Source organism: Lonchura striata, chromosome 10, assembly GCF_046129695.1.
Source record: "Lonchura striata isolate bLonStr1 chromosome 10, bLonStr1.mat, whole genome shotgun sequence".
Lineage (NCBI taxonomy): Eukaryota > Metazoa > Chordata > Aves > Passeriformes > Estrildidae > Lonchura > Lonchura striata.
In genome coordinates, this window is record NC_134612.1 from 2,149,082 (window position 1) to 2,172,474 (window position 23,393).

The 23,393-nt window shown below is 38.5% G+C and overlaps 1 protein-coding gene across 6 annotated transcripts in view; it reads left to right on the forward strand.

Moving 5' to 3' along the window:
* The window catches only part of PER2 (period circadian regulator 2), a 45,927-nt gene that overhangs the window by 17,068 nt on the left and 5,466 nt on the right, over window positions 1–23,393 (forward strand). For all 6 annotated transcript variants that reach the window (XM_021555762.3, XM_021555758.3, XM_021555756.3 and 3 more), the window contains 18 exons: window positions 499–567; window positions 3,677–3,831; window positions 4,336–4,457; window positions 5,967–6,168; window positions 7,679–7,730; window positions 8,803–8,945; window positions 9,147–9,225; window positions 13,504–13,610; window positions 14,289–14,442; window positions 14,621–14,729; window positions 15,213–15,344; window positions 16,463–16,559; window positions 17,073–17,229; window positions 17,312–17,439; window positions 18,914–19,087; window positions 19,344–19,604; window positions 20,354–21,198; window positions 22,870–23,056. In XM_021555762.3, the coding sequence (XP_021411437.2) occupies window positions 499–567; window positions 3,677–3,831; window positions 4,336–4,457; window positions 5,967–6,168; window positions 7,679–7,730; window positions 8,803–8,945; window positions 9,147–9,225; window positions 13,504–13,610; window positions 14,289–14,442; window positions 14,621–14,729; window positions 15,213–15,344; window positions 16,463–16,559; window positions 17,073–17,229; window positions 17,312–17,439; window positions 18,914–19,087; window positions 19,344–19,604; window positions 20,354–21,198; window positions 22,870–23,056 (3,173 nt within the window). The remainder of the gene's footprint in view (window positions 1–498; window positions 568–3,676; window positions 3,832–4,335; window positions 4,458–5,966; window positions 6,169–7,678; window positions 7,731–8,802; window positions 8,946–9,146; window positions 9,226–13,503; window positions 13,611–14,288; window positions 14,443–14,620; window positions 14,730–15,212; window positions 15,345–16,462; window positions 16,560–17,072; window positions 17,230–17,311; window positions 17,440–18,913; window positions 19,088–19,343; window positions 19,605–20,353; window positions 21,199–22,869; window positions 23,057–23,393) is intronic.

The window sequence follows — 23,393 nt, forward strand, 5'->3', positions numbered from 1 at the left end:
TAAAACCTGATAAGAATCAGTTGATTCTTATGTGTGAGGATGCAACATATGCTATTTTAATATTTTCAATAATAGTTTACTGGACAGAGCAAAGCTATGTTAAGAACGACCTCTGTAGTAGTCCTGTGAGGACCAGGGTGTTGGGACTCAGTGATCCTTATGGTCCTTTTCAACTCAAGCTATTCTGTGGTGCATAGATAAATGTTTACGACTTTAGTGCCCACTTGTTGTACCATGCAGAAGCTTTTAAAATTTTGGGTTGGGGTTCGGGGCTTTTGTTTGTTTTTGTTGGGGAGGATTTTTGGTAGTTGTTTTGGGTTTGTTTTGGTTTTTTGTTTGGTTGGTTTTTTGGGTTTTTTTGGGGATTTTTTTTTTGGTTGATTCTTTGGGTTTTTTTGGGTAGCCAGTCATTAATAGGAAAATAAAAAGCTACAATAAACAACAACATTTATGTTAGGTTTTCAGATATTAATCCTTTTCCTCTTTTCCTTATTCTAGTTCAAGCTCAAATGCATTTAGTCTGATGATTGCAAACTCTGAACACAATCAGTCCAGCAGTGGATGCAGGTAAATTAATGAGCATATGTTTTTCAGTAATATGCTAAATGCTGAAAACTAAATAATGTCGTATTTTGGGGTTTTTGTTTTGTTTTGCCTCAACCTGGATGATTACACAAGACATCCTGGCTTTGATTTCTTCCTGTCCATAATCAGTCACATCTCATATTAACCACTTGATGAAATTACAGCTTTTTGTTGCTGTTCCATGTGAGTTTTGTGGTAACCTTTTGAAGCCCTATTACTTCATTTTGATTTGGTAGCTTAGCTTTGTAATTTTTATTTTTTTGTGGGTCCCTTTGAATATTGCTTCAGTTACAGTGGGGTTTTGTAGCTTTTGAATTTTTTTTTTGCTCTTCAGAATTTGGTCTGAACCTGGTGGTTTGTCAAGATCAGAATTGACCATTGAGCTGGGTTACTCCTGGTGTCCAGCAGCTGTATCACCTGCCTCTCCAGCAAATCCATTTGCTGGTATTCAAGGCCCCAGGGTGTAAGGATAAATGATACACAGACACTATCTGCAGGAATTAAACCCTATGTATGGAGTCTGCTTCTGTCCCTCATAGCCTTGAAAAGCCTGGTAGCTTGAAGGCTTATATTTAGACACTTCAGAGTATCCTGCTGCACTTGTTTTTTTAAATCAACTTTTAAGTCAGATCAGGAGATCAAAGCTTGGTCCTGAGAAGATCAGAGATATCTAGCTCTAGAGCATGTTGATGTTAAGACCCATATCTAAGACCTGCCTACCTGAATGTTTTTCTATCTGATGCAGTTCCTAGAAAAGTGGCAAATTCAAATTACTCCTATGCATCATTTGGTGTGTGTTCAACATATTTTCGATGTCTGCCTTGCATGCACTTGGGGATTTTGTTCCATGCTGTATTTTCAACTGGAAATTGTGATCCAGAATTCGTTGCTTACTGTGAGAGTAAGCCAAAGGCATTTCTTAATCATTGTTTCCCATGGATTTCGTTTTCTTCACTGTGAGATCTTGAAAGGGGTTTAGTTAGTACAGTTTTTTTTGGTGTTTCACTTTTAAATTTTATTAATAGCTCTCTGCTCAGAAATAATTAAGAATCCAGATAGTAGTGTGTTCTCTCCAGCCATCAGGCATTGTGCTAGAGGGTTACAGAGCAGAACTGATCATCATTTGGGACTGTGAGACTGAAGATATCTAGAGAATGATCTTCAAAGAGAAGACTAAAATAGTCTGATATACTACTTATTTTTGTAGGCTCGATCTTTGATTCAGATGACCAGGGTTTGCATTCAGTATTGGTGCCAACCGGCAGCTCTAGTTTAATATTTGTAGGTGCCTTTCCAATTTTCTGTCTGCAAAAAGCAAAATGAAAAGCTCTTATCTTTATAAGCTTGCGTATTCTGTCCTCTTCAAGTCACACCTTCCCTGTGGCTGCCTGCTGTGCCTGATGCTACTGCACTCTGGAAAAACAGTCTGGAGTTGTGGAACTTATTTTCCAAGAATATCCGTATTCTGTATTTGCTGCTGCCGTAGCTGATTTGGAAACATTTTTGTTTTTGCAGAAGAATCTGACCACTCTTGTGAAGCAGTCTGCACTCTGAGAGTACAAACCAGCAGTGTGCTCAGTTATTTCATAATCTTTCCTCTCTCTTTTTCCCAACTGCCAGCATGAAGGGTTCTTCTATGAAACTCTGTTAACAAAGCCCTGTTTGATTGCAGCAGTCTGAACTGTCAAGCCACGTTGTACACGTGATTTTAATACACAGCATGAACATCATGTTTCCCAACTGAGTACTATAGACTTTTGTTTGATCCCTTGCCATTAGTTCTTGGTACAAAATGGCCAGTGAGTAAATGAATGCTGCGTGTCTCACAGTGCATTGTGATGGAAGCAAGAACAATGTGTATTCTCTAGTACAGCTTTGTCACTTTGCAAGCATTTTTGGTAAAATACCCAGCACCTGTCAGATGATTTATTTACCTTTACAAGCTCTTAAAACTTCTCAGAAAAGTGTTCACAAATCCTCTTGAAAATGACTTGGCAGCTGAATCCACTTTCCTGGCTGTTTCAGTCAGGCAGTGCAGTTGCCAGGACTATTGTTTCCACAGCAGTGCCCAGGGTAACTTCTTACAGATTATCAGCCATGACACTCAGGTGTTAAGAGAAGACTTTCCTTTGGAAAGGGAAAAAAATTCAGGAAGATTTAGGAACAGCTCTATAATCCTGTTGATCATTCTGAATGAAATGATCAGCTTTTAAAATCTCCAATGCAAAAGACAAGGTGATTTATCATTTTAACTCCTTCCTAACCATCTGCCATCCATCTTTGCTAACCTCTCCCTCACTTCCCTTACCTCCTTTTTTCTTCCTTTGTGGTTGTGTCAGCACGTCTCAATAATGAGGAGAGATACGAGGAACTGGAAAGGAAGGTCATTCCTTTCTGATATTGGCACTGGTAGTCTCTGTAGTTTGTCCTTCTCCACTGAGACAGCTCTTCTGAACATGCACCTGAGACCTGTGAATGCAGCTTCTGTCTCCAGCCTCCTCTGATCTTTTCCTTACTAATTTAGTCAGAGTTTCCTTATCTTATTTAATGTGTTGCCATGCTTAGGTGGGATACATTATTCAAAGGATTTCTCCATTTGTTTTGTTAACTTGATGCTCTCCCACTGCCATTCCCTTTTCAGGGACCTTTCTTAAGAAAACCTGGTTGAACAGGAGGTGAAGACTTGAATGGACCTCCTGCTTCTCTCCTTTGGAGTCCATGAGCATTTCTGAGTTTGATTTTGAAAGGAACTAAGGGAAATAACACTAAAAAGGGAAGAGGGGGACTCTAGCAAAGAGGAAAAGAAAAAAAAGAGATTCTGTGGTGCTTGGGCGTATGTCCTGTTGCACATACAGAGCCCATTTTACAAATACACTCCAGGTGGTGGTAAATCTTTCATTTTAAATGGTCACATAAGAATTTCCTTAAGTTCTGGAAGCTGATACAGAATGAGTACTGGCAAAGTCAGTGAGGCTAGTGGTAGAAATTGATGTGGGTGACAAGTGCCAGAGTACCTTTGGGCTTCTCTGTGGATGATGTGTCACTTCAAGCATTCAAGTGATGTTGTGTTTTTTGTTTTTTCATCTTACAGTAGTGAGCAATCCACTAAAGCCAAAACACAAAAGGAATTGCTGAAAACACTGCAGGAGCTGAAAGCTCACCTTCCTTCTGAGAAGAGAGTCAAAGGCAAATCCAGTGTCCTAACGACGCTGAAATATGCCCTTAAAAGCATTAAACAAGTTAAAGGTAATAAAGCGTGATACTGCCTAGAAAATGCCAACCTGGCTAAAGTGAAACTTTCAAAATAGGAGTTTAAATAAACGTAGATCTACACAGAGAACTGTACTATGACTGAAAACCTTTCTAACCAAATACTTTTCATTTTGTTCCTATTTGTTGGCTTTGTTAACTTTTGTTCCTTTGGGAGTTGAAGGAGCTCTCTAGAGGCTTGGTGCTTTACTGCTGTTTGATTGAGTTAGAAAATTGATTTGAAAACAATTTTTGGTTTCATACTGTTTGAACTGTTAGACCATTCATATATGGGTAGATTAAGATGTGTACATTTCTTTGAGTTACTGATGAGGAAGCTCTACCAGGGAAAATGATGTATTTGGAATAGTGCCTAGATTTCCCAACTGCCAACTTCCCAACTTCTGCATTTATGCCAAAAAATATTTTTGCCATTTACTGCTTCTGGGCTGGGTGTTTATTGATAATCCTGATTATAAACTGTTTGTTGTTCTCATGTAGCCAATGAGGAATATTACCAGTTGTTGATGATTAATGAATCCCAACCTGCTGGTCTCAATGTATCCTCTTACACAGTGGAAGAAGTGGAGACTATAACCTCAGAATACATCATGAAAAATGCAGTGAGTATGGTGCCCTGAGTCTCAGTGTGTATTGAAAATGTTTCCTGGAACTGGAATTCTCAGGCATGCTGCCTTCTTACAAGGGAAGGGTTGGTAACTGGGCCACAAAGCTGAAGAAACTGCCTTTCTGCCCCTAAGGGGATGTTAAGAAACTCTGAACCTTTTCAGACTTTGCAAACTTGTTTCTGTCAGTTAGGTGGGAAATAAGTAGGCTTGAGCTCTGAATTGTACCTTGTGCCTGGAGGCGGTGGTGTGACACATCTTTGTCCATGTGATAAAAAACACTGAGAGACATCATTAGGTTTCATTTCAGTGCACTTGCAAAAGTTGGAGAGTTAACTTTTTCCATATTTTAGTTGAATCACATGGTGAATCACTTCAGCTTATTATTATAACTACGAGTTATTTGATGTTTCACCAGTTTTTGTTAATGTGACTGAAGAGTGACAAAAGTATTGGAATCGCTGTGTCCTTTTCTGTGGGATTTGTCTGCTCTTTGCAACTGCTACAGGCTTTCTGAGAGGTCCAGTGGTGCTGTGTTCTCAAGAACAGCTAGGACCATCACTGGAGTTCTAGCAGTGAAATGTTAACTTGAATGGTTTTTTAAATTATTTATTTCCATATTACTAGTATTTTAGGAATAAGTTATGGAATCTTGAAAAAATAATGGCATCTAAATATATTAGACTACTTCTACTATTTTTTTGAGCTGTAACCTTCATTTGAATATATTAAGTCTGAATTCTCTAAAACAAGAACATGGTGGGGGATGTTCATAGCTTGAAGTAGGTGGGTTTTGTTGTATCTGTGAATAGAAAAGGCTGCCCACAAGGTGAAATAAATAGGAAGTGTAAAGTACAACTGAGAAATTCAGCCAAATATCATAAACGTTGTTTAATTAATGTGAATACCTGTTTGTGAAAGCAGTGTTCTGCTGGCAGCTCTTCAGATGCTGTGCGGTGTTTGTGAATGCAGCACTAAAGGTTGTGACACAGGGAGCTCCTCCGTGGCAAGAAGAAAAACAATACAAGCGTGTAGGACTTCTTCCCACCTGTGTACTGATTATTTTTTACTAAGTGGTTTAGAGCCCTTTTTTCACTTTTTATGGATGGACCAGCCAACACAAACAGCCTTTCAAAAACACCTGAATTTCATGCATGTAAATCACGTCTGTAACAAGCACAGGGAAAATGTGAAGTTATATAGCTGGAAGGTCATTAATTATTTTGTAAATTCATTGTGCATCATAGAACTGTAGACAACAATATTTAGGGCTTGTAACCCAGTAAATAGTAATGTATTATTCTTACTACATAATTGAAAAATATTCTGTCTGTGTATACTTGATGAGCAGGTTCATTGCGTTGAACAACATCTGTAACAAAATTAAATATCCTAAATTCTCATTTTGAACTTACTAATATATATCTTAAATGTTTTTCTCATAAATACATGCTGCACTGAAGAATGTTTCAAACGGTCTAAGTAATTTGAGATTTTTGTTTTTAGGATATGTTTGCTGTAGCCGTTTCTTTGATAACTGGGAAAATTTTGTACATCTCTGATCAAGCTGCTTCAATTCTCCGCTGCAAGAGGGGTTATTTTAAAAATGCCAAATTTGTGGAGCTCTTGGCGCCTCAGGATGTCAGCGTGTTCTATACTTCTACCACCCCATACAGATTACCATCATGGAACATTTGCAATAGAGCTGGTGAGTGGGCTCAACAGCAGATACTTCTCTGACCTTCTTGCAGTTACACAAATTCAAATACTTGAGCTGATTTTGAGTGTCCTTCCATCCTTCCTCATCACTTCTTGAGGCTGTAGCACAGGGGCATTATTAGAACACCTCTGAACAGCACTGGGTGTACAAATGTACTCTATAAATCAGCAAGACTTGTCTCTTGGTTAAAAGTCTTCTCAATGTCATTACTTATCAGTTCTCATTTCCCTTTCAGCCAGATGATGAATAAAAACAAAGTAGAAATTCATACTGAATGGTGAATTTACTTTCCACTTGTACTAACAATCAAATGAAAACAAATTTTCTTCACATTTTCTCTTCCTCAAGTGTAAAGGGGACAGTACTCTGTCTCTTTCCTTTTAAAATGGTTATGATTTGAGTACTGGACACCTTGATTATGGTGTAGAAAAAGGTATTTCAGCTGTCATCGCTGTGTGCTCAGCAAGTGTAATCACAGCTCTCTTCTTCTAGCCTTAAAAAAAATATATTAGGCATAATTAATGGTGAAGGATCAGATTTCTCAGGGCAGTTGATATTTGTTTGTGGTAGAACTATTTTACTCATGTACCTGCAGCTGCTAGTAATTGAGAAATGTCTGCCAACTGTTTCAACTAAATACTTGAAATTCAAGGTCACTTCTAAATGTTTGAAATTCCAATCCACTGCATACTAAATGTGTGAAGTAAAGCCAGGGTGTGAACCTTATTTAATCTGAAAAAACAATCAGCAATAAACATGTGCTAAGCAATGCATACAATAAAACAGGTCAAAAGAGACCTTGTTGGGGTCTCCAGTGCAACCTCTGGCTCAAAATAGGGTCAGTGGTAAATGATATATAATCCTAATTACTCATTTAGGCAGGAGTTTTATTGGTTTTGCTTTCTTGAAATATCTTCTGTAGCTTTATTATGTTTATTTACATCTTCAAATTTAAATAATGCAGTAAACAGATGTGTGCACACTCTCTCATGTATTAACTGCCAAACAGTATAATATCCAGAATATTATGCACTGGAAACCTTTGAAATGCCAGAGCTTCCCTTGGAGATTAGTGTGTGACTACTCTGGAAAAGGAGGGAAATAAGCTTGAAACATGAGAAGAAGTCTTCAGGAAAAAGAGAGACGTGGGGTGCTAGGAACTGTATTTGGTGGTCAGATTTGGGGTCCTAGGTAATCAAACATTTCTGGTCATTGGTATAAAGTACTGTGAAAATGTTGATAAGAGTGAGCAGCTCAAACTGGAGAGCTGTTTAGATATGTTTAGGAAAAAGACTTGATAAACAAGGAGCTGTGATTCACATGCCAGCCTCAGAATCCAAGTGATGTTCAGATTTAGTTGCTTTTGATGTACGTGTTTAACCAATACATATGGAGACTACAGGGAACATTAAAAATATGTATTATCTAAGGAAAAATTCATACACTAAATATCATCATCTTCTAGTAATTTGTAATGAAATATGCTTAATATTTCTAGAGTCTTCCACCCAGGATTGCATGGAAGAGAAATCTTTTTTCTGTCGCATCAGGTAAGACAATATTGTAAAGCTTAGTGTTGTGTTATGAAACCAAGCATTACATAAGTATTTGACTTTTATAAGAACCATATGGTTTGAATATTTCATGCTTTTTCATAATGTGATTGTAAACCAAAACATATGCACATCCTTGAGTTGATTAACTGTAGCAGCTACAGAGAAAAGTGAACTGATTTTGGAAAGTTCCATCTTGGAAGTTAATCTCTGTGAGTATTGAGCTTTGTGCCATAAAGGAAGGTGGTACAGCATCTCCTCCTGCTCTGGAAAGCCTTTGGTTCATGTAAATAGAGCTGTTCAGCACCTGCTTCAGTCTCTTTCATTCTAGAAAACCAATGGCTCAAACTTATCTCAGGTATCCCCTAGGAAGATATGCAAGGGTTACTGGACTTGTCTCATTTGCAGTTGATAGAGGACCCAATTATTTGGTTTGCTTTAAGTGTTGCATTCGATGTATTGTAGAAGTACTGCTGGTGTTACTGGAGATTTTTTGTCCTGGTAACACTGGTTTCAAAAGCTTTACTTTTATTTAGCTCTGCTGTTATAAACTTATTACAACTCATTCTTCTTTGGTCACTGTGTAAATGGTTGTTGTTTTCAGAACTATGTTTGCATTCTGGTTAAGCAAACACCTGTTATTAGATACTGAGCCTTCACTGCTTCTAAACTGGAAAAAATATTGATTAAAATATGACCTTTGTGTTAACTGAGGGGATATAGCAGTCTTCATAAAAAAGCTGTGTAAATTCATCCTTCTGAAGGACAACAAAGTAACTTAATTTACTGGGTGAGCTGGGTTTTCTATCAAACTTCCATGTAATGCTGTTGTGGATATTTGTCTCAGGCAGCAGAGAGAACAGCACTGTCTTTATGGAAGTTGGTGCACAAAGGATACCATCAGAATTGGGTTCTCTTCCACAAAAAAAAAAATAAATCAAGATCTTGGGTGCTATTTTAGTAGCTAATATGCAGTTCTTGTGTCATGAGGGAAATACAGTGGATAAATTATAATTGTGTTCAGTGTAAGATGAATCTGTTGAAATAATTAACTCTCTTTAATTATTAGTGCAGGAAAGGAGCGTGAAAATGAGATTTGCTATCACCCATTCCGGATGACTCCCTACCTTATCAAAGTGCAAGATCCAGAAATAGCAGAAGACCAGCTTTGCTGTGTGTTGCTTGCAGAAAAAGTCCATTCTGGTTATGAAGGTAATCCTTGAGTGCAAAAAGATTAGCTTGCTTTCCTGAAAGTAAGAACTGTTGAAACTTTATTGAAGTGAAAGACAATTGTTTCTGTTCTCTGTCCTTGCTACTTTCCTGTATGCTCTTGGCCAGATTTTTGGAGTGGCAGCTTGAAGTACTATATATGCAAAACCCCCAGTTGCTAAAATGCTTTTATTTTTCTCTCAGCACCCAGAATTCCTCCTGACAAAAGGATTTTTACAACTACGCACACACCGACCTGTTTGTTTCAGGATGTAGATGAAAGGTAACTTACAAAAATTATTTTTCAATTTACTGATGAGCAAGCTAACCAATATCTTTGCAGGATTTAAGGTATCTATATGGGGTTAAAAATTATGCATGTACTGAAGAGTGTTTAAATTAGGAAAAGTGAATACCCCTATTTTCACTATGCATGAGAACACATTACACTGGTATTTAAGTGCCTACTAACAACTTGTTCTTCCACTTTCCTCTTGAAAAATTCTGGACATAAATTCAGTCAAGGAACCTATGTTCAAAAGAATTCCTGTGCTGCCAGTTATTACCAGTATGAGACATTGAGGTGTGGATTTTTTAAGTTTCATTCAGCAAATATGCTGCTGTTGCTCTCTGCTGGCCCAGGTACAACTAGAGGTACAGCTTTTCGGTACAATATTAAATAATTTTTAAAAAAGGTATATAAAAATGGTTCAAATTACATTGGCTGAAGACTTGAAATTGCTTTGACAGTCATGAAAGCTGGTTAGAGTAAGTATTTACATCCTAAATTAGAATAAAAATGCCACCTGTGATCTTAATGTATATGGAAAGACTTAGGAACTGAGGTCTAAACCAAGCTTTCACAGAGTCTTTTAGGTTGCAAAAGACCTCTAAGATCATCAAGTCCAGCACTAAACCCTATCCCTAAATGCCTCATCTGCACATTTTTAAATACCTTTGGGGATGGTGACTGCACCCCTTCTGTGGGCAGCCTGTTCCTTGACAAGCCTTTCCATGAAGAAATGTTTCCTAATAGCCAGTCTAGACCTGTCCTGAGGCCAGTTTCTCTTGTCCCGTCACTTATTCCCTGGGAGAATCAACTCTATCACCCAGTTTGCTGTTGTCTGCAAACTGATGGAGGATGTTTGCCATCCTCCTGGCCAGATAGTGGGTAAAGATATTAAACACAATAGGGCCCAATCCTGAGCCCTGGGGACTTGACTTGAAAAGAGAATTCACCTATTCCTGAGTTGAAAATGCTACATTTCCCCTTCCTTTTCCACTTTCCTTGATATTTTCTTCGTGATGGTTTCTGATATTTGGGCTGTATATGGCACTTAATTTTGATTTTTTTTTTTTCTCCTTAGCAAAAACTAAGCAACAGTGGTAACACCTGACTGCTGAGATTGTCCCATTTGTTTTCAAGCATTCCAAGAAGGCTAAAATTTTCTTTGTAGATTGAGATGGGGGGGATGTCTTCAGACGGAGTAGGAGTATAATGGACACTTTTGAGATTCTGTGGCATTTTTTGCGTGGAAATCTAGCTTCTGAAAAATTACTTAATTCTTGGCAAAATCCTTAAATGCAGCAGAAGAGAGAGGGACTGGGGAAAGGAGGTTATTGTGATGTTTGACTAAGATGGAGTCAAGGTAAAAAGAACATGTTTGAGTTCTGAGACATTGTGGCTGAGTTCCTGTAGGATAGGCAGTGTAATGCTGACAAAGTGCTTTTCCATGCTGTGCTTTATACAGCCCCTCTAACAGCTCAGGCTGATAAAAGAACTTAATGTCTTCTTCATGGATTTTTCTCTCTCCTTCATTTCTACACATGCTTCAAGCCAGCTGCAGAGTGGGTTTATCATTACAAGGAGGCTGAGGGCTCTATGCGTCCACAGCTCAGTGATATCCAGCAGTCATTTAACAGAAATGACAAAATTGCTGAGTGGAGAGCCTTGCCCTTATTCCTGGGCTTGAGTGGAGCAAGTCCAGTAAATTCTTCCTTGTGAATCCTATGGAAGCTTCTTTCCTGTTAGTTTGATGTTACCACTTGTTCTCAAATACCGTTTTCTAACACTTCCAGTGAGGGTTGATTACGTCTTGGTCTGAAATGAAGGCTTTGTGTCATTTATTTCTGTTCTTGTGATTGTGGAGTTGATTTTGCTTTTAATTATTTAACTCCTGAGACCATTGGCAGCCCAATAAATGTTTACCAAGACATGCATATGCAGTTTGTTACTCTTAAGTTCTCCAGGGAGAATACACAAAGCAAGAGATTCTTAAAGAAAGCAGAGTCTTAATATTTAAAAATATGCAACTGTGCACCTGTTGTTGCTGTTGAGTGTTATTCATAACATAGCCATGAAACTGTTGCTTGACTTTCATAAAGTTAATTTCTGTAATCAGTATGTGTTCATGGGTTGGAAGAATATGTATTTGTCTGAACTCTGCAGGTTGATCTCTGCACAGAGTATATTAAGTAAAAATAAATATTTTCTTGAAATTAAATGGATCCTTCCTATATGTATTTGTCTTAATATATTTGATACTTCATGCACTTAATGGGTGTAACTAGTTCACAGTGAAATGATCTTTGTAAATTAATTTAAAGCAGTTTTGTGTGTAACTTAAAATAATAATATAAAGAGACTTCTTCTGTTTTTTGGCACTTTTAATGTCATTCTATGAAACACAAACTAAACTTGGCAGCATATCCTCATCAGCCATTCTTATACCACACGTGTATTTGCATTTGTAAAATTAATATATTAACTCAGCCTCTGAATTTTTATGAGTTATTCATTATGAGGAAGCATAATCCCAAGATATCATTCTCAAATACAGCATTATATGAGCACAGAAGGGCTGGTTGGAAGGGACTGCTGGAGGTCATGGTTCCATCCTTTTGCTTGAAATGAAACCTTGCCCAGTCCTGGCGTAGGTCAGCTGTGGCCTTGTCTTAGTAATACCTGAAAAACTTCAGAGACATAGATTACACAATCTGTATGGGAAACCTCCTGTGTTGCACTGCTCTGTTAAAAGCCTTTTCCTGACATCCAGCATCAGCTTTCCAGACTCCAGTCTTGGGCCATTGCCTGTAGTTTTATTGTGTGGTACCATCAAGAAAACTTCACTCCATTTTTGTAACTCCTCTTTCCAGCAGTGTGGGAAGCTCCTGGATCATCTTTTACTTTCCTTTTTATCAGAGCAGGCAAGGCCAGCTCAGTCTCACATTCTAGATCCCTGGCTTTCATAAAGCAGGTGGCAAACAGGAGCAGTGCTGAACAAAACCTTCTTATGGTGTTACTAGATGGAGCCCTGGCTGAAGTTGGTTGGAGTTGACTGAGATTTTAAAGTCCTCTAGCAGTGCAACTTTTCTCATGTGCTTTGGACTTGGCAGCACTTCTAAATGTCAAAGTGATCTGGTGGTATGAGTTCCATGCCAGTTTCTGCTCTGTTGCTTAGTTCATGTACAAACTTTTGAGACTGATTATTAAACTAATTGCTTTGGTAATAAGGCATTAGTTGCTATCCTCTTTTCCCTCTCAGCTTCTTTGCTGGAAGGGTATGTTTGATGTTTTGGGGAACTGATGTAATTCCAGTGGGTTGTTGGAAGTGCAGTGTTGAAGGTGTTTGGTGCATAATGCTTTTGAGTTCCTACATGGCACAGATCCCCTGTCTGGTGCACTGGGGCTGAGTTCTTCATTGAAGCTGTTCAGATACTCAGGTTCCTCCCTGCCCCTGGACCTTTGGCATTGAGTGGGGCTGGGATAAGATGTACAGCATTTTGATCTTACAAGATGAGTCGTTGGTGTCTGGTAACTTAAACATCACTTGAGTAGTGTTGATTTAGTAAATTTTTTTTTTCCAAAGCACATTTTCAGTGGTTAACCTCCAGGGTAAGGTGGAGAGTGGTATTTCTGAACTTTCACTCTTTATCCTTAACACAAATGCTTGAAGTGTTCAATAAAAAATATTTCATCACATAAATAATTTTTTCACATCACTAGAAGTCATGGATAATGTACAGGAAATCAGTAGCATTGCTTTTAATTCTCTGGTTAATAAGCTTGCTCCCTTGCAGCTCTTCTGAGCTGAACTCTTCACCTGCCTGTGAGAAAGTTGTCTTGAGTGCTGGTCAGCTCCCCTGGTGCTAGTTCAGCTGTGGTAATCCTGTGATCCTTAGCCATGGCTCCCAGCCAAGGGATTGGAGTACTATTTACCTTCATGAGAGTTTTACAAGATTAAACTTTATTAGTGCTCTTTTAAAATTGGGGTAAGGATTTATCCTCTAAAGTTAGGCAGCAAAAAAAAAGACAGAACTGCTGTAGCAGACCCCTTGATTTGGTCTAACCACCACCCCACAAACAAACAAAGCCTCCCTTGCCCTAAGTGCATGACTTGTTAACTTGGCATTGCTTTTTCACCAAATGTAAAACTAAAATTATTCCTTCTCTTCACAGGAAAATGAGCAAAGAAAGCTTAAAATTAAAACATTTCAAACATAAAATGTACATTTATTCTACTTGATTTTTATTATGTTTTCTTTGTCTTTCTATCTCCAGAGCAGTACCTCTGTTGGGATACCTACCTCAGGATTTAATAGGAACACCAGTCTTGGTGCATCTTCACCCAAATGACAGACCCTTAATGTTAGCAATTCACAAAAAAAGTATGTAACCTCTTACTGTGGCAGAAATACACTTTTTTTTTTTCTTGAATGTAATTATAATGACTGCAAAGACCTTAACAAGTAGTAGGAGAAAATTAATTGTGATTTTAATTTTTTTTTTCCAGAAGTAAATACTGAATCTTTTACTGCACAGCTTGATTCTTAATGCAAATCCATGAAAATGAGAAATCACTCAGTTTTGTACTTTCTAAGAAGCATACATATCTATTGTAAACAAATTGACTATAAATGAGTATTTCATACATAAATGTATGAAATGAATGAAAAAGAAAAAAAAATTATGAGAATGGTGTGATAGAAGGTATCATATCTTACATGATACTCTTTATTATTTCATGGAGAAGAAAATAAGAGCCATTCTGGCAAAGTTTGTAAAGTCACTTCTTCAGCTTTCTTTAGTTTATTGTATTCTTAAGGTGATTTTCTTGACCACAGTCTAGTAAATTGTGAAAATCTATTTATTCTGGTAGCTCAGAATTTCTAAATGTATCAATGTACCCAGTATTTGTTCTCTCAAGTGTCATCTTCCTCCATAACGAGGAAGTACACTGAATGTCCATTCCCTCCCTGAATGTACAGTTCATTGTAAAATTCTGAATTGTTATGTAGAATTGTGCAAACATTATATGAAATTTCTGTTTGAATCCTTCATTGCAGTTCTTCAGTATGGAGGGCAGCCTTTTGACTATTCACCCATCAGGTTTTGCACAAGGAATGGAGATTATATCACCATGGACACCAGCTGGTCCAGTTTCATCAACCCTTGGAGTCGAAAAGTTTCATTTATTATTGGCAGACACAAAGTCAGGACGTAAGTCAGGATATTTTTGTTTTCCTTACCCTCAGGTTTACATAGAGATCTTTAAGAAGAGGGAACAGAATAAGTGTTAGTTTCTGTGTAGGATATATGGGAGGTAAATTGAAGCTGCAGTCTCTGTGGTTGGAGCAGTTGGATTTGCAGTGAGCTGGTGTATGTTTGGTTTGTGCAGGGGTCCCTTAAATGAAGATGTCTTTGCTGCTCCCAACTACACAGAGGACAGAATCCTTCACCCCAGCGTTCAGGAGATCACGGAGCAGATCTATCGGCTCCTGCTGCAGGTACAGCAAGGACTTTGCTCCTTCCCTGCTCAGGGAAGATCCTGCTCTTGTTTTGCTATGACATTGCCTTTGGCTGCTTCTACTGTACTGGAGTTGTTGGCTACAGTCCTGGGAATTCCTTGCACTCATGATTACCACACAAGACTTACTGATCTTAAAGCTCCAGTTGATACCTTAAGAATTTCGTGTGGTCATGGCGTCCTCCAGACAAACAAACAAAAGACCCCAAGAAACACCAAAACAAAACAAACAAACAAAAAAAAACCAACCAAAAAAAAACCCAAAAACAAAAACAGGAAAAAACAAAAAAATCCTAGGAAAAAAAATCCCCCTTCCCCTCCCCCCCCCCCCCCCCAAAAAAAAAAAAGTAACAAAACAAAAAACAAGTGTAAAACAGTATCTCATTTCCTGACTAGGAATTACTGGAGTCCTGAGGAGAGTGTGTGTATACATACATAATTTTTTTTTATGTTGTTTTAACAGCCTGTACACAACAGTGGATCCAGTGGCTATGGAAGTCTGGGTAGCAATGGTTCACATGAGCACTTGATGAGTGTGACATCCTCCAGTGACAGCACAGGAAATAATAATGAAGACAGTCATAAGGATAAACCAGTAGGTTTTTAATTTTTCTCAGTCAAGTATGTGGCACAAAACAAACTAAGTGGGGATTTTTAACTTCTAGAATAATATTTTCAAATTAGAAATAGGAGAAAGGATAAAGAAAATGCCATCTTTTTTGTTTAATGTAGAGGGAGTAAGCATTTCTGGTGTACATGAAGCCTCAGGGTACTGAAGCATAGTGATAGACATGAAAGTCAGTGTTATAAAGAATTCAAACCTATACACTGTGTTCACTTAATCTGCTGCTGTATGTTGTGTTTCTTGGAAAACCAGCCAGGTATGTGAAAGCAGTTTCTTTTGGGAGGGGAAAATCTGTAATTACTGTTTTCTCAAATGAATGTAACAAGATTAAATGCAGTAATGCCTGTATAACCAAGGGATAGCTTGATCCTGATGGCTTTTAATGTTGCAAAAATACAGAATTTATATAGAATGAAATAAATTTAATGGAATAAAACAATTTTCTAGTTTGTGTTTAGAACTTTACTTTGTGTTTAATTCTGAAAGCCAAAAATTTTCCTTGATAAGTTGTATCGCTTGTAGGCTAATTCTCCCAAATCTGATTTGTGCTTCTGTGATCAGACTTTGCAGACTCCTGCTCTTGCCAAGGTGGTCACTTTCCTGGCTTTCAGTTCTTAACTGGAGGAGTAAGCAGATGAAGTCTGAGGATGTCTTATTTAACAGGGAAATAGATGCCTGGCATTCCTTCACTATTTCCACAGACAGTAAAGGCTGTTACAGTCCAATTCTGTAATATCCTGTCAGTGCTTGGTTAGACTTCTAGGTTTTTTACCAAGTGATAGGTTTGTTCTTTTCCTGAAGACATCTTTGTAATGGATATTTTATATTTTCCTATTCAAGTTATTCAAACAGATTAAAAGAAACGCAGAGTAATTGTTTACAGGAAACATACTTTAAATTTCTTCTTTTTCCAATTGCAAACTTCTGCAACTGCACAATAAGATTGTATATATAAATATTTCTTCTGTGATCAAACTAATTGCAAGATAGAGATTAACTGAGGTTAGATTTAGTCTACTGAGGAATCACTATGCATAACGTTTTATGTCAAAATTAGGAAATAACTGTTCTTCCCTCCTCCCTTTCAGGAGGTTTGTCAATATGCCCGTAAGGTCAAGAATAAAGGACAGCATATTTTCACTGACAGTAAAGCAAAACTGGACTACAAGAAAGAGTCTTTGGCAGGTAGGACACGAGCAGTTCCTAGTCTCTTGTGCTGGTGCTTTGGGTAATATGGCAGCAGGACTTTTTTCTAGTTGAGCTCTATCCAGTGCATAAAGGCAGCATTTTATCAATTCCAATTATATTGTCCCGTGTCTCTCTGTGCCCAGGAAAATACTGTGTTTGGCTGTATTGAATCAGTAGTGGTTTAACACAGTTAAGGCATGGCCTAAAGCTGTTGTCTTGAAATAATTTAAGTGAGCACTAGAGTTGTCTCATCCTGAGTGTGTTTCAACCCTAATGATATATATTCTCTTATAGCCATAGTGTCTATTCCCTTTGGATCCCTGTGCAATATAATTAAACTTTATAACTCCAAGCATCCATAAGGATAGGAAAATGCTTGCATAATATTCTTTTATTGGTGCATTACAGTGGTTAACTTGTAACCTACTAAACATGTAGAAATGAAAGACCTTTACTACTCTTGCTTTTATTCATGTTTTAATTACATAATAGCAGTATCTCTTTCCACAGAGAAGCAGAATACTGCTGGTGGTCAGGTGAAAGGTGTAGGGGGAAAGGATACTGCAGGAACAGTTGCTCCAAAAAATGTGACTACTGAAGAGTTGGCTTGGAAAGAGCAACCTGTGTATTCCTATCAGCAGATCAGCTGTTTGGACAGTGTCATCAGGTGAGCAACCTGTGAGTAAATTACTCTTGACCTCTGGACACAGGACTAGTATGTCTAATATTGCTAAATCTTTGCATTTTAGGTACTTGGAGAGTTGTAATGTGCCTGGTACAGCAAAAAGAAAATGTGAGCCTTCAACAAGTGTTGCATCACTGAGTTCTGGAGTTCATGAACAAAAAGCAGCTGATAATTCTATCCAGCCATTAGGAGGTAACTCCACAGCTTTCTCATAGCTGAGTTTTGCTGGCAGGCAGTTGGATGCTGCTTCTTTGCAGAATAATGTCAAGTGTATCTTAGGCATGACCTCATGGCTTCTTTCTCAGTGTTTGATGTTGGTGATTTAACTTTCATCATTAATATCTTACAATTAAAATACTGAGTAGTTGATGCATATCATATGCATATCTGGATTGTAGATGCAATAAACTAATTTGTACTGTGCAAAATACAGTAGGATTTTGAGGTTCAGGACTTGAATCATTATCAAATGTAAGAAGTTTATTTCACAGTTAGGACTTGTAAGAACAATCAGCTGAAGGACCTAGCTGCTAATTAATCGCAACAAAAATATGCATATTACTTTTCTGCTTTAAAAAAAAGAACAAGAGAAGGTTAAATGCAGCATTGGACTGTTCTGTGTTTCATAAGATGTTAGAACTCAATGTTCATCCATGAAGACAAAAAGCTGGGGATTACTGAGGCAAGCTGTCTAAAAAGTCTGCTGCAGACAGAAACATTTAGTTAATTTTTTAGGCCTTAGATGTAGCATTTGACATAGTCCCTTGACTGGATGGGGAGCTAGATGAAGATTTGTAACTGGTTAATCCAAGGACTGTGAGATTGGTAAAGAACTGCATGCAAATGAGAGATTTGCTCATTCTACCTTGCCATTGTATGAGGCTGAAGGGAGAGTGTCCAGTGGAGTTTCTCAAAACTTGGTTGTGGGAATGATCTTGGCTATTTGATGAGCTTCAAAAAGAAGTTCTAATGCAGCTTTTAGAATCAAATTAGAAGGTATCAGTAGACCAGGAACAAAGAGTCCTACAGCAGGGATTGAAATGCTGTAATTTGGAGTCTCTGTGGTTCTGGTTGGCAGGAGATGATGTGGGTCACCAGCTCTTTGCTCCACTGATGTCTGAGACAGATGAAGTCACCAGTCAGGAAAATGGCAAACTTTGGATCTTAAATATGTGTTATGGAAGTATTCCTAAGAGAGTAGGAATGTTTTAATGCTGTTTTGTGAGGCACTGCTCTGACCTCTGCTGGATTACTGTGTGTAGCTTTCAGGGGAGAGAATTTTAAATAGGTGGATGCAAAAAACAAAGCTCTTACAGTAACCAGCTAATGAAAGAAATCAGTGTACAACACTGGGAGCTGGGGGAAACTTATTCTTGGAAGAGGCTAGAAAATTTCTTCCAGAACTGTGCTATGAAAGAAGAGTGAAGACCAGAAAATGAGGAAAATATCCTTTATTGAAAAGGTTTGGTTTGGCTGTATATAGGCTTAGAGGGTTGCATTTGTTGCTCCACAATCATTCTATTCCTGGAATGTATAAAATAAAAAGTTCACTTTTTTGTCTTGTCAAGCACAGTTTGACCTTTACTGGTTTGCAGCCCTAGCAGCACGTAACTTGAATTTGCTCTTGTTTATGTTCAGTAAGCTGCAACTGTATTTCTTTTAACAGATCCTGCTGTGTTGAAGGCATCTGGTAAATCAAGTGGTCCCCCAGTGGTTGGTGCTCACTTAACATCTTTGGCTTTACCTGGCAAGCCTGAAAGTGTTGTGTCTCTCACCAGTCAGTGCAGCTACAGTAGCACCATTGTTCACGTTGGAGACAAAAAACCACAACCTGAATTAGGTAGGATTTTGCTAATATTTTTACTTCAAGATGGCAAGTGCTAGCAAGTTCAAATTTCAGACATGTGAACAGCTGATATCTGCTCATGAGTTACATTTTGTTACAGCCAAGATGATCTTAGGAAGTAGAATAAATAGGAATGGAATGTGTAATCTTAAACTTGCAGCAGAATTACTACAGAACTGTAATACCTTAAAAATGCATGTACAGGGTTTTCTTTGCTTCATCTTGAATATTTTGCTTTCTGTTCCTGTAGAAATGATAGAAGATGGTCCAAGTGGAGCAGAAATCATAGATGGCCAACTTCTTGCCCCTCCATCCAGCTCTGCACACATAAATCAAGAGAAGGAGCCATTTAAAAAACTGGGACTTACAAAAGAGGTCCTTGCAGTGCATACGCAAAAAGAGGAGCAGAGCTTCTTGAACAAATTCAAAGAAATAAAGAGATTTAATATTTTTCAATCACACTGCAATTACTACTTACAAGATAAACCAAAAGGACGGCCTGCTGAACGTGGTATGGCAATAGTTTTTACCATAAAATTTGTATTTATATCAAAAGTAAATCCTGTTCGGAGGGCATTTCCATTTTCAGTGGTTTTGTGGGGCCAGTGTGAACAGTGACAGTTGAATGCTATTTTCAAAACCCACAGAAAAATTTTCTGACAAATCTTTCTAAAAGACTAAAGTGGAATATTGTTTTTAGTGTCACAATGGACATTTTAGTAACTAATATTTTGATTTTTGTATCTTCTCTATACTATTACTGTCATGCATCTACTCTCAAAAAAAAAACCTGGTTTAGAATGTTTGCTTTTCTGTATCTGTGCTTGTATTCCCTTGCTTTTCTTTTCCTTCTGTTTTGCCATCTGTCTTTTATTCAGATTTGTGGTTTGTTTTGTTTCAGCTCCTTTGTTTTCCAGTTTTCCCCATTCCACTGCTGTGTAATTGGTGAGACAATCTGATAATTGTCTGGTTGCCTTTAAGGTAATAATGTGATCAGCAGGATGGAAATGGCAGAGACTAGCAGCAACAGTGAGATTGTTTTGTTTATTAGGCCAAAGAGCTCTGGATGGCATTTTCAGAAGTGCTTGATATGATCTGTCGTTGTTCTCATGTCAACCTTGACTTGGAACAGAAGTCAGACACTGCTAAGCATTTTTTTCAGATTTTTATCTTAATTTTTTAATTTAAATAGTTATACAGGTCCTGTATAACTATATAGCTGTATTTTTTAAACCTTTCTTACAACTTTTCCTTTTGCAGGTGGCCGTGGACAAAGAAACACCACTTCTGGAGTGGATCAGCCTTGGAAGAAGAGTGGAAAGAACAGGAAATCCAAGCGCATTAAACCCCAGGACTCTTCGGACAGCACAACTTCTGGAGCTAAATTCCCCCACCGGTTCCCCCTCCAGGGTTTAAATACCACAGCCTGGTCGCCATCAGAGACTTCCCAAGCCAGCTACTCCGCAGTGTCCTTCCCCACCGTCATGCCTGCGTATTCCCTTCCTGTTTTCCCAGCAGCAGGGACGGTGCCACCGGCTCCTGAAACTTCACTCTCTGGTTTCAGTCACTTGCCAGACTCTGCCAACACTTGCTCTGTGGGGCCATCCCAGTTCTCTGCGCCCTTCATGACCCCTGTGGTGGCTCTTGTGCTCCCCAACTACGTGTACCCGGAGATGAACAATAACTTACCTCAAACGCTTTACCCCAGCCAGCCCAACTTCCCTGCCCACCCCCCCTTCTCCTCACAGACGGTGTTCCCTGCACAGCCCCCCTTTGCCACAGGCAGCCCCTTCCCACAGCAGGCGTTTTTCCCAGCACAGCCATTCCAGTACAGCCCCGCGGCGGAGCCGGAGAGGGCTCCTGTGGAGCCCCGCCACGACCCCTCCCGTTCCTGCACTCCGCAGTCGCCGGCTCCGCAGGACCAGGCTTCGCCTCCGCTCTTCCAGTCCAGGTGCAGCTCTCCTCTGAACCTCCTGCAGCTGGAGGAAACCACGAAAACCGCCGAGAGCGGAGCTGCTGCGGCCCTGCACGGGGCTCTGGGTGAGGAGGGAGCCATAGGCAGCATCAGGGCGGCAGACAACGGCAGCGGGAAGGAATCCTTACCTGTAAGTCTGGGTCACGCCCCCTTCTCCTGGCTCTGCCGCTTCATTTCCAGTCCTTTCTCTTCCAGGGCAGCTTGTTAACAATAGACAGAAGTTACATAATGCCCGGAGCTGGACTCACAGTTGTAGTTGGTAAATTCAGACTTAAGCAAACTGGACAAAACGTGAAGTCTAAACATTAGAATAGCCTGAACCTTTAAAAATTAAATCTACCTCATGATTCTTCTGAAGTTACACTAGGAAGCTTGGGAATATACCCTGAAAGAGTTTTGTTCCATTTCATTGAAGAAAATAGGAATATGGATAAGCCCATTGAAAACCACCAAAATAAACTAAAATAATGTGGGCACTTCATTTTTAGCAAAAACATTTGTGCTAGTGAATTTGTGTGCATGGGAAGAATAATCTGTAAGTGGTCTGAAAGCAGCTGATTTAAATTAAAACCACATCTGTGTTTACAAACAACCAAAGTAAATGAAGAATTCATCATTTCTTGTTTTGTTTGTTGCACTGAAAGTATGCTGCAGTATTTGGTAACTTCAGGGGTTTTGTTATTTCCTGGCTCATTTCATGGAGTAATCTGTCTGTAAAGGTTTCCATGGTAGATATATGTAAACTATTATTTGTGCTTTCTAAAGGCACCATAGAGTATTGTTGTAAATGCTGATGGGATAGAGCACCATCCTATATTTTTTTTTTGCTGCCTCCTTCCATTATTCAGGAATGTGTTCAGGGTAAAGTCAGTTCTTTCCATTATTACATGTTTTACTAAATTCTGTCAGCCTTAATTGCTAATATTTAATCTTCAAATTGATTTGCAGTCAAGTTTTGATTTGGTTAGAGATTAGTGTAGTTAATGCTCCTTCCATTAAAAATATACAAATAAGTGATCTTGCCTGGGAAGCAGCTGGGAACATTTTCTTACTACTCTCAGTAGCACTCTTCCTTCGCATCTCAAGGAGATGGAACAGTGAGGGATGTTGCTGCAAATCCTTTGAGGTAGATTATAATAAGAGCAATTGCTAGTATGTTGTGAGTGGCTTGGGTAAAATCTTGAGTTGTCCAGGACAGTAGGTGCTGCCAAAAATGAACAGGAAATGTTTCTTACTTTCTCATGAAACCATATTATTAATTTTTTGAAGAGAAATTTGGTTGGTCTTACTGAAGGACCCCCTGTCTACCTGTCAGTCCATTTGCTATTCCTTGGCATATGTTGTTGGTGACTGTCTTTGAATAATCATATAAACATTAGAATATGAAGTGAAATTGACTTATTCCTAATCATTTACATGATTAGTAATCCAGCTATTACATTTAGTAATAAATGTCTTAATGAATAAAGCCCATCTCATATGCCCTTCTCATACCAGTTGATCCCATCCTCTTTGTCTCCTCTAGTTTTGAATGTAGGAATTTTCTTTTTTTCCAAGAGAAATGTTGAACTAATTTTGTAAGATGGTCTTGGGTAAAAGTTCATGTTGATGTTTAAGTATAGAGGAGTGCTGACAACTTTGTAGCCTTTTATTTAAATGGACATTGCAAAACTATGAACTGTTTATTACATTGAAGCATAGTTTCTGAGAATTTAAAGTAACAAAGTTATTATGTTTAGTAATAAATAGCTTTGATTTTTTTGTGTTTGGGTTTTTAAATATTTTTTCTCCTTATCACTAGGCTGAATCTCCAATGGATGCTCAAAACAGCGATGAGCTCTCCATGTCCAGTGTCCTGCTTGACATTTTACTGCAGGAGGGTGCATGCTCAGGCAGTGGCTCAGCCTCTTCAGGGAGTGGTGTGTCTGCAGCTGCTGAGTCCCTGGGCTCGGGGTCCAATGGCTGTGGCATGTCAGGGAGCAGAACAGGTAACTCAGGCAGCCAGAACCTTCCTGGCATTGCAGAAGAGTTTGAGGTATTGCCAACACCATGAACAGCAAGTGAAAAGCTTTATCTTTACTTCTTGCTACATAGTTTATTCTTGATTCCTTTCTTACTGCATTACACAAATGTTTTTCTATTGTGCTTGAATAGAATAGAACCTTTTCTAAGTGTGTGTAAAACAGGCATTAAGATATGATGCAGGTATAAAGGAATAAAAAAAAGACCGTACTCCTTCATGTTCATTTAAAACTTTTAAATCAAAGTGAGCTAATTATTCTGTTGAAAATTAATGGAGACTTTACTTAAGAATTTGAGTTTTAG